The 13,515-nt window shown below is 45.0% G+C and overlaps 2 protein-coding genes across 2 annotated transcripts; one reads left to right on the forward strand and one right to left on the reverse strand.

Annotated features, from left to right (window-relative positions):
• Nucleotides 1-2,739: 2,739 nt before the first annotated feature.
• On the reverse strand, nt 2,740-5,521 carry zic2a (zic family member 2 (odd-paired homolog, Drosophila), a). Its single transcript, XM_053440103.1, has 3 exons — nt 4,549-5,521; nt 3,199-3,362; nt 2,740-3,008 (listed from the first exon to the last, which is right to left on the reverse strand). Exons 1-3 carry the CDS (start codon nt 5,519-5,521, stop codon nt 2,814-2,816), a joined length of 1,332 nt encoding a protein of 443 aa, XP_053296078.1. The 3' UTR covers nt 2,740-2,813.
• A 4,893-nt stretch (nt 5,522-10,414) lies between these two features.
• zic5 (zic family member 5 (odd-paired homolog, Drosophila)) lies at nt 10,415-13,243 on the forward strand. The gene is made up of 2 exons (XM_053440109.1): nt 10,415-11,456; nt 12,804-13,243. The coding sequence occupies exons 1-2, from the start codon at nt 10,415-10,417 to the stop codon at nt 13,241-13,243; spliced, it is 1,482 nt and encodes a 493-aa protein (XP_053296084.1).
• The last annotated feature ends 272 nt before the right edge of the window (nt 13,244-13,515 follow it).

Raw genomic sequence — 13,515 nt, forward strand, 5'->3', positions numbered from 1 at the left:
TCAAATGTAGACTGTGCCAAGTGAAGATTTAACTCCATAGTCTGAATAATATAGCCACAGTTCATTGTCTATAACGTGGTCTCTATGTCTTAAATCTAAGAGCAACCTCACATCGGCCTCCAATAGGTTTCCAAAATGAAAGATGTGGATACGCGCGGGTTTTACGCAGGATACGAATTACGCACTGAACTTATCACTGCACTTCGGAGATTTCCTCCTGAACTTTGACATGATCTCAAATATAAAACTTTGGAAAAAAAAAACACCAACACAAGGAGCTGCAGGCTGCAGAGCTCTGTGTCTTTACAGTGCAGTCAACAATGTACAAGGGGCCGTGAGAGGTAAGAAGAAGGAGGAGAAAAAGTGCTTCCTTCTCCGCGGATCAATATCAGCGCAGCAGGAGCCGAACAGGAACCGGCATCGACGCACTGTGTGGAGCTGACCTTTCCCACTCCCCACAGGTCATACCTTCCTCCGCCGGAGAGGTCACCGGGCCAGCTACTGAAGGGGCCATTAGGAGGCGATTTCCAGAGCTGAATAAGCTGCATGTATAAACCAACATTTTTCTCATCGACGTCTGAGGTGCATTCCCTTTTTATTTCCCCTCCTAAAACAGAGTTTTACGCGCTTTTGATTCGCTGATGATGTAAATATGCAAGGTGCACCACGGGGGATGTTAGCCTACCAACTTATGAACGTGGATTTTTAAGGAAGAAATAAATACATCATTTTTAAGTAAGATTCTAACTGGTTTTAATTGATCTCGTTTCTGGTTGTAATCGGCATCGTCTCCACCTTTTTTATTTACTACATAGTTCTGCGAGCCAAGTACTGTGAGCAGCTTGTATAACAGGAGGCAGCAGCTCCATAAGAACAGACTGAGTGAGTGCCACTTGCTGCTGCTGCTGCTGGGGAGACTGGGCCTGCCGCGATATCCACCATCACTAACAAGTCCCACTACGTGTTTGCTGCAGGTTTCTGAACATCCATAATGCACACAAGACTATTAACAGCAACCTATTCAAACACAGGCATGTTTGCAGTTAGCAGCCTAACAGAACGACAAAAAAACAGCTGGAAATATTATTTTTATATTTATTTAATGCATCTAGAGGTTATATTTTTCTTTTCGGTCAGCTCGGGCCATTGTGAACCTACGTTTGTGCTATACAAGTTCAGTGAAATTAACGTGTTCCATTATCTTCACTCACAGCCACGTCAAATTAACACATCTGAAGTGTCTGTGCTTAAAAAAAAACCCTCTAAATGGATAGCAGGGCCATGGGAACATATGGCCAGGAGGTTTCATCCATATAGGTCTAAGCCAAGTCAAGTTCAAGTTCACGGCTGTCTCAGCCCAGCACTCTGCAGTAAAGTGTCCAGACCGAGGGGGGAGGGGGTTTACATTTACAGGCTGTGTTTTCAAATAAACTCAGTAACTGACCTGGGAAACTATAAAGTGCGAAGCTCTGATTTGTGGAGGAGGGAGAAAAGGGTGTGTTTCCCTCTTCATGAACACCCTTGTATGCACCCAAGCCCCAAGTGTGAAAAATTTAGAGAAATTGCTTCAAGTTTGCTTTTTTCTTCTCATTTAAATTAAAACAAAAAATTAAATAAAATTCAAAAGCATGATTGTGACTATAGTTACAAATTAATTCCCTTTTGTAATTTATTTTAATACGCTTCTGACTGTGTTCACACCGTTCAAATGAATTCCCAAATCTCTGGATATTTACAGCATCCCAGCAGCCACATTGTGCAGGGCCTAGGAGCAATGGAGGTAAAGCATCACAATGCTCTTAAACCTGACGAGAAGAATTAAAGCATAGAGATTTTTATCAAGATTTAACGCCTAAATTAGAACTGAGATGTTATTTTTTGCATCTTTAGAAATTAGATTAAAGCCTCAAAAAACCAAGAAACAACTCACTGAGAGCTGCAACGGGCCACACAAAGCATGAAAAATCAAAGCAAATATTTAGCACTTGCAACACCTTTTATTATATTTGTATGCAGTAAAATTCTTATCACAATAAGGAAGAAAACACCTCTTAAAACTTTCAACAAAAGCACATAACGAAACAACTGCCCATGTTTAGCTCATAATTGTACATATTTATAGTAAAGAAACATTCTTTATAAATACTGTTTCATCTGTAGCAAGTAAATACCATAATTTAATTACAAATGGATAAATATGGCAGCTGATATTTACAAAAGGAGGGATGTATAGTTACAGAAAACCGAACGGCACAACGTTTATTTTCCTCACAATCTTCCAAATAGTATTTCACAATTCAAACTTGCAAAGCACGAAACATCACAAGTTAAGCCCAGCAAACTAAAACATACATTCACAAGCATAATATTGTGGTCTGTTTGAGTTAAATGTTAACTTTGGCACTCTTTCCAGTTTATAGGTGTTAAGTATAGTACAATCAATTTGCCTTAAGATCACAATATTCAACATTATAGTACAATTTAATCGTAATATGTGCACTAAAAGTCCAGTTAGAGAAATAGCTACCATTGAAGGAACATCTATACACCAAAGACTGACAAACTATCACAACCAATGGGAAAAGTGGGCTTTTAGTAATTATTTACAATATGAAATACACCTCGAATATTATACATATTTTTCCTCTGTTGGATATCATCGTCTCCCCTGGCGGATCAGAAGTAACAAAATAAAAAATAAACAAATGTTTGTGTGCCTCTTGTGTGCACAGGTCCCCCAAAATCTCCTGCTGGAGGTTCCAGTGCTGTGAAAAGCGAGTGTGTGTGTGTGTCGCCTCATTTCGCCCTTAGTCCTAAACATACCATTCACTGAAATTGGAGGATAGGCCACTGTGACTGGTGGAGTTGTGGACGGCGGAGGCTGGGGACATGGTGGTGTTGCTCTGGGTCTCGGTGGTGGGAGACACAAGGCCTGGAGGCGTGGAGGATTCATACCCAGAGCTGGCTGCTGGTGATGAGTCTGATGGAGGTGGGGACGCTTCGTGGACCTGCGGAAAATTAAAAGAACACAAATGAGCATTTAAAATCTGACATATGCATGGGAAATTATGTTAAGTTAGATGTGAATTAATTATTCACACTCCACAAAAGTACCACTAACATTGGCACTAGGGTGTAAATAACAAATAAACACAGGGCCTATGTATTCGACACACATTTCCTGAGAGGGGTCTTTACCTTCATGTGTTTTCTGAGGGAGCTGGGGTGTGTGTAGGACTTGTCACACATCTTGCAGAGATAAGGCTTGTCCGACGTGTGAACGTGCATGTGTTTCTTTCGGTCGCTGCTGTTTGCAAACCTTCTGTCACAGCCCTCAAACTCACACTGGAACGGCTTCTCTCCTGAAAGGGGGTGGGGGGGGGGGGGGAGCAAAAAAGAAAAAGACAGTGAGATATATTGCAGAGAAATGCCTCGGGCAGAGTGTGTAACAGTAAGGATCTGTGCGCATCATTCAGTGCGTAAAAATAAAATCCGAAAGTTGTGAGTGTGGAGAAATATGAATGTGTTCCTTAAAAAATATACAGTTTCCAAACACCTTGTTCTTTAGTCACAATTGATTCGGCCTATGCAAAGTTTGAAGCGTATTTAGTGAATGGGTTGGGGGTAGCTTCTACGTCTTATTTAGCCTAAATAATGCGCATAGTGATTTGGAGGGGGTGGGAAAGAGGGGGATCAGGCCGTCCTCAGTAGGCCTACAGAAGGCGTACCATTTGCTGGGAGACAATAAAAATCTAATTAGCACCTGAGGAACTCTGTGGCACGGCACCACCATGTATTCCCCAAGAAAATAAGTCCAAATGTGAAGGGCTGGTAATGGCCCCCGTCTAGCACCTCTATCTAAAGGGACGCATCGCAAAACAAAAGGCAAATCCTCCAACATGAGGGGCACCAGGGCTCGGCTAAAAAATCGACAGTCACAACTCCTCCACAAATAACAAGAACAAATCGATCCTGAAATACGCGTACATATGTGCCAGTGTGACACAATGCGTGTGCGTAAAACTGGAGATGCGATTTGAGCTCTTTGATAAAACGCGTACTATCCTGAACACGCTACCATGAAGAAACTGATATGATTTACTACGAGCCCTGCAGCTCTACGATGCACGCTACGCGCTGGCACACTCCCCTTTGACCCATTTTAAACTTTACACCCAAACACCAAACCCTCCACACATCGAGATTATTTTATTTTGCTCCGTGCGTAAACGTTTCAATAAACAATATCCGCTAGAATGTGCCTGTGCGTAAACTGAAGAAAGAAATGGCACCACTTTAAATCAACGAGCTCTCCGGACGTGCCCCCAAATCGACTCCGTTTCTACTTTCTTACCATCTACTTAAACAGCCTGAAATAGCCGCTGATAATCAGATCTTAATGTGTGTGTTTGTCTTGGCAAGGCGAGTTTGTAGCCCTAATACCAACAGCACAATAATTACACACACACGCTTAAGTAACAGCAACAACAGAAGCCTTATCCATCCAAATAAAATCAGGAAAATATTCTAGTGCGTAATGATAATTACCTGTGTGTGTTCTCTTGTGGATCTTCAAGTTTTCCGAGCGTGCGAAGACCTTTCCACAGCCGGGGAAGGGGCATGGGAATGGCTTCTCCCCGGTGTGCACTCGAATGTGGTTAACCAGTTTGTATTTCGCCTTGAACGGTTTGCTCTCCCGGGGGCAATCCTCCCAGAAGCAGACGTGGTTCGTCTGCTCCGGTCCGCCGACATGCTCCACGGAGACGTGCGTGACCAACTCGTGCATGGTGCTAAAAGTTTTGTTGCAGCACTTCTTCGGGTTGCTGAGCTGCTCAGGGTCGATCCACTTGCAGATGAGCTCCTGCTTGATGCACTGCTGCCTCATGTAGCGGAAAAAGGCACCGGGGTGGTGGTGGGCTGCCATGTTCATCCCCATGTTCATATTCATGGAGCCGTACTGGTTGTGGAGCTGCGCGGCCGAGTACGGGTCGGTCCTCGGGCTGGAGACCTGGTGGTACTGCTCGGAGCGTCCGAAAACTTCTCCGGGTAGTCCGAGCCTCATCTGCCCGTTAAGGACATTCGGGGAGCCGTGGGAGCCATGCTGCTCGTGGATCCCGGGGAACAGAATGTGGCCTTGAGAGTCTGTGTGGGAGTGATGGAGGGATCCTGCCGTGGGGCCAAAAATAGTGTGTTGGCTGCTCGCCGGAGAGGATTCTCCGAAGCCACGGCTGCGAAAGAGAAAGTCCCTGGTGGAGTTGAAAGGGGAGCTTGCATACGATGTGACATGGGCGGCGTGAGCCCCCAGAGCCGCAGCGGGGTAGCCTGGCGCCTGGGTGGTGAAGGCAGAGCTCTGTCCCGGGGAGAGATCATGGTTCAGCTTAAACGCGCCCATGTGTGCCGAGTCTACGAAGCTATTTTGTGCCAAACTCAAGTCTCTCTCTTGCATCTCGCTGGCTGAGTGATGCCTGGCAAATGAGCCCACTCCCAGTCCGGGGAACTGGTGACCAGCATCCAGTAACATTATCTCAGAGAACGAATTGCTTCTTTTTTTTTAAATGTTAAAATCAGCTACAGCGAATAAGTTACAGAGAAGAACACAATCAAACGTGGATGCTGGTGCGCATCGATTCAACTTCCAACCTTGGAAACACCATATCAGGTGTGATTCAAATCGTCGCTCCGGTCATGAGGGAAGAAGAAAAATCTGCTTGTCTGTATGGAACACTGGATTTAAATCTGGTGAAGTTGTGAGTGAAAAAATCCAAATGAGACGAAGTGAAGAGTTTCCGTGTCCCCTCCTCTGGACTGCGACAGTTGGCTGCGTTAGAAAAAAACGCACTGGAAGAAATAAATAATTATCTTACTAGGTGTCCTTTGCGCACACAGAGCGAAAGTAGCTGGAGCATCTCAGTGAAAATCGCTGCTCCGATTGGGTATGTGTTTATTTCTCTGGCTTGCCTGCCTTTAACGCGGAGGGTCCCTGTTTCTCCGTGGACTGGCTCTACCTCCTCTTCCGCCCCCTTTAACTGGAGCCCGTTCATCCAGTCCTCGCTGTCTCATTGGCCGCCGCGCCTCTTCAATCCCAGGTGCCCGTCCAATAGCAGGTAGCGCCCAGGCGACTTAATAGCGCATCGCCATTTTCCACTAATAATTACCGCCTACTTTTGGAGAGAACATTTGGGGGGCATGGAGGCGAAAAAGGAACACGACTTGGCGGAGAGGAGCGAACGTGTTCTTGTTGTGTATGCTTCATAGGTATCATGTTGTTGTGTGATAAATATTTTAAAAAATGACATTACCAGGGGGCAAACATTACGATCGAGAGGAATATGCGGCGTGTTACAAAACGTGTTGTTTACGCAGAGTAAATAGTATAAATCTGTTTACATTTGCAAAAATCAATAAGGAAATGTCACCTTTACACTATACTCTGCTATAAAAAACTGAATATTTATACCATAACCATGATAACTGGACCATAAGGACACTACGCATGTCAATACAACTGCAGAAAATAGTTTGAATTATGCGCAGGCACCTTCACATAAAGCATCACACACTGTTTGGATATTAAATGATTTCATTAACCTAAAAGTCTTAATCATTGAAAAACTGAATGGAAACCGGAACTGTCTTAAAATATGAATGCAAAATGAAATCTCACTTTTACTATTTTGTTATTATTATGATTTTTAAATAAACTCTGTGTGCATGTTGCCTTAGCATCTGTTTTAAATATTAGTACAAATACCATTCATTTCATGGTTTAAAATATCTTAATAATCTACTAATAATTTAAAATGTGGGTTATTGCAGGATTCGAATCTCACTAAACTTAAACTAAACACAGCTGAAAAAAGCATGTGTGGCTCCAGATGGTGTTTTTTCTTTTTCTTTTTTCACTGGTTGTAAGAACCACAACTGGGCCTGTCGTGGTGCTCCACCAGTGGTTGCTGGTTCCTTTAATGGTTCCATATGTTGCTGGTTCTGCCTCCTCGGTGGTTCTCACATTCACCACACCAATTAAGTGACATGTCACGGTGGCGAGCTGCGCTTTAGATCCGAGTAAACCATTAGTGGTGGTGTGTTTTTCTGAACTCACGATGGTAAAGTTTTCAGCAATAAAAGTCACGTCTTTATAGCTGATAAGGAGTGAGGGTGTAACGGAGCTTCTGTATGAGAGTGGGCCCTCATAGAAAACAATGAATGCACAGCCACACTGTTAACTAACGTTTCCCTTGTGGGATTTACTTTTGGATCTAGTACAGACACACACACACATTAAAAAATAGAAGGAACAATTTACTGGCAACTTTCCACTGCGAGTACGCATGCACTCAATCTGCTATATCCAGGCGATAGACTGCAACACAGCTGCTGGTTCACAGCACTCGTCAAAGGAAGGAGGATATACTCACATTTTCACCAAAATCCCCCAAATCCCACAAGCTCTCCTGGTTCCAACACACAACCGTAACTCCCTGAGCTCTCCGGTGTTCTGTCAACCGCAGGAATAACGTTGAAGGCTTGAAGGACACGTTTAAAAAAAAAAAAAAACTTCTTTTTGGGGGAAAATGTGTCTCTTAGCTCAGAGTGGGACAGGCTGCGCGTTGTGTGCCATTCTTCCAAGTCTGTTTCGACCCGCACCACAGGAAACACAGGAGCTGATCCAAGTTCAAAGTCACGTCTGCCGACCCCTATAAGAACTTCTTTATTTCTCTGGAAGAACCACAGAACCTTCCCCGGGAAAGAAAAAAAAAGCGAGAGAGAATTAAAGAGAGGGAGAGGGGAGGGAGACAATCTATCGGGTATAGCGGCACATGGCTGAGGGTTCTCCCTTCTGTGTGGGGAAGAAAGGGGGTCTATTGAAAATCCCCCAAAGAGCAGTATTTCAACAGGTCTTAAGAGCAGCAACTCACAGACATGAAATATTAGCCAGGGCTTGATCCGGAGTTAGAGAAGAGTTTTTACGCAGCAAATTTCATCAATAAAATCAATAATGCTGATCACACCAGGAAGCGTTGCTTGTGTTCTAATTTTGGGAAAGGGGACAACAAACATATTTCTTCCTCTGTTATCTGACAATATCAATATGTTGACACGCTGGAAAGTTACTTGTGTGCCTCCCGTGACCTTGTGTTTCATGGATGTTTGACCTCTGACCCGTTAAGACCACATATGTTGCCCTCTTGACTCCTTTTGGTAAAATAACCCTGTTTATGACAAAGCGCCTTTGTTTTAGAGTGAGGGAGAGAGAGGAAGAGAGGGCACAGAGAGAGAGAGAGGGAGAGAGTGAGAGAGAGAGAGAGAGAGAGAGAGAGAGAGATTTAAGACGTCCCCCTCTTCCTCTGAGGCAACGACAGCTTCAGGTCATTCGGGAAACCACAAGTCAATAGTTTAGTTCCATAGTTTTAAATAATGGAGCAGTTTCCCTTTATTAATTCACGAATTTTAATAAATTAATGATGGAAATTGTATGTAATTTTAATATATATATATATATATATGGGGGGAAATTCCCATGCATGTGGCCTTTAATTTATTATGTGTGTAACAGGGGTCCTTAAACACATCAAGAGGGATGCAACCGTTGCCCCTCTGTGTTTCTTGAACATTTATAATATTAATTCAGAAAATACAACGGGACATATGTGGTTATACATGGAGAAGTTACAAAAAAAATTAAAAATTAAAAAAAATACAGATATGACATGGATGCATCTTTGGGGGAAGTAAAATGAGAAACAAAAGCAGCTGTTAAGTAAAGTGATGAGATGTGAAAAAAGTTATGATTGAGTCAAATAATATATATTCTGCCCTTTCCCTTCAGTTGCTGCTGATCAAGTTGATCACATTCAGTTACAGCAGAGGAGCACGTGCAAGTTGGACATAACATGCCCCCCCCCCACACACACACACTCTCTTAAGACAGAAATCCATTATTTCTCTGATTGTTGATTGATAAATATATTTTTTTTAAATACCAGCTGCTGTTCAAGTTGCAGAATCCTTGCACCAAACACTGACAGGACTCGTAGTTCGAGGCCAGACGATGCCGAATCGATAGGAAAGGTGTGTGAATGAAGACGTATCGATGACACATACGCGTCCTGCTGTCAACAGGCACCATTCAAATGGCTTGATCCGTCACAGGAGGGGAAGTTATGCGGAATCGGTGGCAAGGCAACATCACCCAAATTCAAAATAAATAATGTTAAGTAATGTTTAGTTTATTTGCTTAAAAAACAGAAAAACACAAAACAGCATGTGAGCCATTTACAGGACCTGCCAATAAATCCACTACAAATAATAAGAATCATGGATTAGTCTGTAACAAGCTTGTCTGAGTTACTGTGGAGCTTTTATAACTCTCATAAAGGTCAGCCTTAAATCTTTACATATGTAGGCCGGGCCTTAAATAGTTTGAATGGGAATTTTTTATTGAGGCATTATGAAAAAAAATTATCCCTGAATAAAATGTTAAGACATTTTACTGGTTTTCCTACCTTCAGTAATATATAATGATTGGAATGACAGCATCCAAATCCCATTGAGAGCTGTGGTCAAATTATTGAAATGAACATGCACGGAGAGTGAATCATATACTGGTGACGATGATGAAGATTAATAACCTCTACAGGGGAAATTATCATATTAAATCTGTTTATCTGGTGTTTTTCCATTTATTATTTATTTTTGCAGTTTTTTCTAATAAAAATATTTGCAGCCTATAATTAAACTGCAATGCATTTCCACAGGTGCGTTCTCGTCATTGTATATTTCCACGATAAATCCCGTTGTCCTGTGTCTGGGGTGCATGTTTGTCCAAATGCGTTTTTACCCAAATAAATGGAACTTTATGTCTCTGCAATTCATCCATGCAGCAGCTCCCCCCCCCCCCTTTTATTCCCATATGGCGACGTGGAATCACGCCGCAGACACTTGGACACAGCGAAGCAGAGGCGAACTGGGCTGCGCTCGTCACACAAACTGACATTTCGGCTCATCCACATGCGGCGGCACCAGTAAACAGAAAGCCGCGCAAACACAACTGCTGGTAACTCTGTGAGTACAACTTTTTGGAGTCAACAGCGATAAAGGGAGTGAGGGGGCGGAACCCTGCTGAGCCCCTGCGCTGAACGACAGCCAATCGCTTCGTTCCCCTAACTGCCAGTCACCGAAATCCGTCCAATACCCGCAGTGCCATTTCTAAACTGTATTCCCCACTGTGTCCTCCAACTGTTGTATGTTCTGCCAATCGCTTGAGGACAGAGTGGGAAAAGGAGCAAGCAGAGTTAGAAGCCGGACAAAAGAACTTATAGAGCCCTTATATACATATTTTCCTAATGTTTTAGAGCGCGTGGTGAGGTGAAACACATTTGCGGAGAGCGCGGATGGACTTGTCAGTGTAGTTATGGAGCCCCCTTTAAGCAAGAGGAATCCAGCGATAAGATTAGCGGATTTGGCAGCGACTCAACCCCATCCTCATCAGAATATGACAGGCTTCCCGGGGCTAGGGGGGCATCACCCTCTCTCCCACCATGCCCACCTCCACCCTGGGGAGCTGGGCAACGACCCCGGAGTGGCACTCACTCCATTTGGACCAGAGCACATGGCACAGACAAATGCTCTCAAACTTAGCCCATCTCAGCACATTCAGAGCCATCCCGAAGCCCAGACCGCGGCATCTTTCACTTCTGCTCAGACCACAGTTGGTTTCCCCGTGGCTCACCCCCACTCAGGCTACTCAAGCAGCAGGGACTTCATCCTCAGGAGAGAACTCTCAGCCTCTGCTATGCATGCACTTGGCGACCAGCATAGTTCCGCCTCCTCCCCTCATCACCATGGCATGTTCATCTCCCCAACAGGTGCTTATGGGCACGCGGAAAGTGGGGCCCATTCACTTTTTACTGGACTTCACGACCAAGCGTCCCAAGGTGTCCACCACCATGCCCTCAACGGGCAGATGCGCCTGGGTATACCGGGGGACATCTACGGCAGGCCAGAGCACTTCGGGCACAGGCCAGAGCACTATGGACCCTCTTCTCTCCACAGCTACAACTCCATGAACCTCAATGTGAACATCGCTTCTGCTCCTCACGGAGCGGCGGGGGCGTTTTTAAGATACATGCGGCAGCCCATCAAGCAAGAGCTGATCTGCAAATGGATTGACCAGGAGGTGAGTCAGAAGAAGCCCTGCTCCAAAACTTACAGCACCATGCACGAGCTGGTCAACCACGTCACGGTGGAGCATGTCGGGGGACCGGAGCAGAGCAGCCACGTCTGTTTTTGGGATGAGTGTCCACGCGAGGGAAAGGCGTTCAAAGCGAAGTACAAACTGATCAACCACATCCGAGTTCACACGGGAGAGAAGCCGTTCCCGTGTCCTTTCCCGGGATGTGGCAAAGTGTTCGCTCGCTCGGAGAATTTAAAGATTCACAAGAGGACTCATACAGGTCAGTGCTTCAAATTGTATCCGTCGTGCTCACGGCAATCTGAAAATGTATCCCACTCGACTGCGTGGCATTGTAGCCTGTAAGAGGCGACCTTGTTTTACTATTCACATCCTAAACGGATGGACGGTGCGACCGTGAGTAACAGAGCGCACAAGCGAGGGGAAAAGTGTTTTTATTCAGTGACGCACACGCACAGTGAGTAAACGTGTTTCATTTCCTTTCTTTAACATAAACCTTTCTTTTTTTTTACTCACAGAGACGCCTGCAGTAGGCGTGAGGGGATAAGGGCATATGATTTGCAAAACGTGCTTACGTACATACGGGGCAGCGCTCGACCACGCGTAAAAGTAATTATCTTCAGGCGTAGGACGTTTACGCAGAAGCTCAGATTGTGCATCGTCCAGTCTATGGCGCGTGGTTCACGTTATCTTGACATAAAGTGGATTGATTTAACCAGGAGGAGTCTGAACTACAGGCCATCACTTGGTTTAGAGAAATATAGTATGTCTCGGCAATGTCCAATAAAAATAACTGCATCATGGTGAAAATCTGGCCCGAGTTTCAGGGAGCTTAAAGTTCAACACAATGTTTCCTAAACATTAAAGTGATCCTTTAGATGGATGTCTTAGTTGGTGTAGACACCTTGTGGGCCAAGTTAACTTAATGTTGGCGTCCTGTCACCAACATGGTAAAGGCCTCTACACTGCAGTGAATGACGGTAAATACCGAGGGAAATAAAATATTAATCTAACAAATTGTATAAACCACCAGAGAGTTCAGGTGACACCTTGCAACTGATTGGGATTTAAAAAAGTCACACTGCTCATAAATCCAAAATGTTGCATGTATGCCCTATAGCGTGGGGACAAATCTAAAAAAAAAAAACATGTTTTTCATTTGTGTGTGTGTGTGTGTGTGTGTGTGTGTGTGTGTGTGTGTGTGTGATGAGTTATAGCAAAGTCTGCCACACTACATAAATGACTCCTGGTGGTCTCCCCCTCACTCCCCCACATATGTAGCCAGAAGGCCCAAAGGCATGTTACACACGTTTACACAAGTGGGTGTGCAGTGGTGGCTCCAACGTACATGTTTAGTGAATAAATTGTGCTGCTGAGGAGGAGGAGGCCCCAGTGGAGAAGTGAAGTTAATGGGGGAAGTGCCCACATGTCGTACTTATTTAAGGAGAACATGTTCAGAAGCTGTGGCCCATTGTGTTACAGGAGATGGAAAATGAATTATAATCTTGTGGTGTGCGTAAAAATGTGAAATCCCTGCATGGAGACGTGTGGCATTATTCCACACGGCACTGACTCTAACTGTTTCTCCATCTCTTCTTCCTCTTTCAAGGAGAGAAACCGTTCAAGTGCGAGTTCGAAGGCTGCGACCGAAAATTCGCCAACAGCAGCGACCGGAAGAAGCACTCCCACGTCCACACCAGCGACAAGCCGTACTACTGCAAAGTGCGCGGCTGCGACAAGTCCTACACGCACCCGAGCTCGCTGCGGAAGCACATGAAGGTGCACTGCAAGTCGCCGCCGCCCCCGTCCACCGGCGTCACCTACATCTCCTCCACGAACCCCCTCGGCGACCCCCTCTCGCCCCACTCCGACGTGCACAGGAACCGCTCCGCGAACCTCTCCCCTCAGGTCACCAACCTCAACGAGTGGTACGTGTGCCAGGGGAGCGGCGGGCCCAACCACCTCCACACCCCCTCCAGCGACGTGCCAACGTCCGACTCGGACGACGAGGACTCTTTCAGACACACAGACCCGAGGACGATGCTCTGATGCCCCCGATCACGTGACTGTCAAACGCCATCCATAGAGTAAAGTGTGTTGATCCATGGTGACCGCGCGCAACGTTGGGATATTGATCTGTTATTCTTCCAGTGTTGTAAGATTTAAACGCAGCTAACACACACATGTGCTCGGTGGATGCAACGCAGGCCTGATCACAGGAGGAGGAAATGCCTCTGCTGTGACCCCTGGCCTTTCAGAAAATTTAGATCGCAAGTGTCAAAATAAAACATTTAACTGATATTAGAAATGAAAACGAAAAG

The sequence above is a fragment of the Pleuronectes platessa genome, chromosome 14 (genome assembly GCF_947347685.1).
Source record: "Pleuronectes platessa chromosome 14, fPlePla1.1, whole genome shotgun sequence".
In the NCBI taxonomy this organism is placed as follows: domain Eukaryota; kingdom Metazoa; phylum Chordata; class Actinopteri; order Pleuronectiformes; family Pleuronectidae; genus Pleuronectes; species Pleuronectes platessa.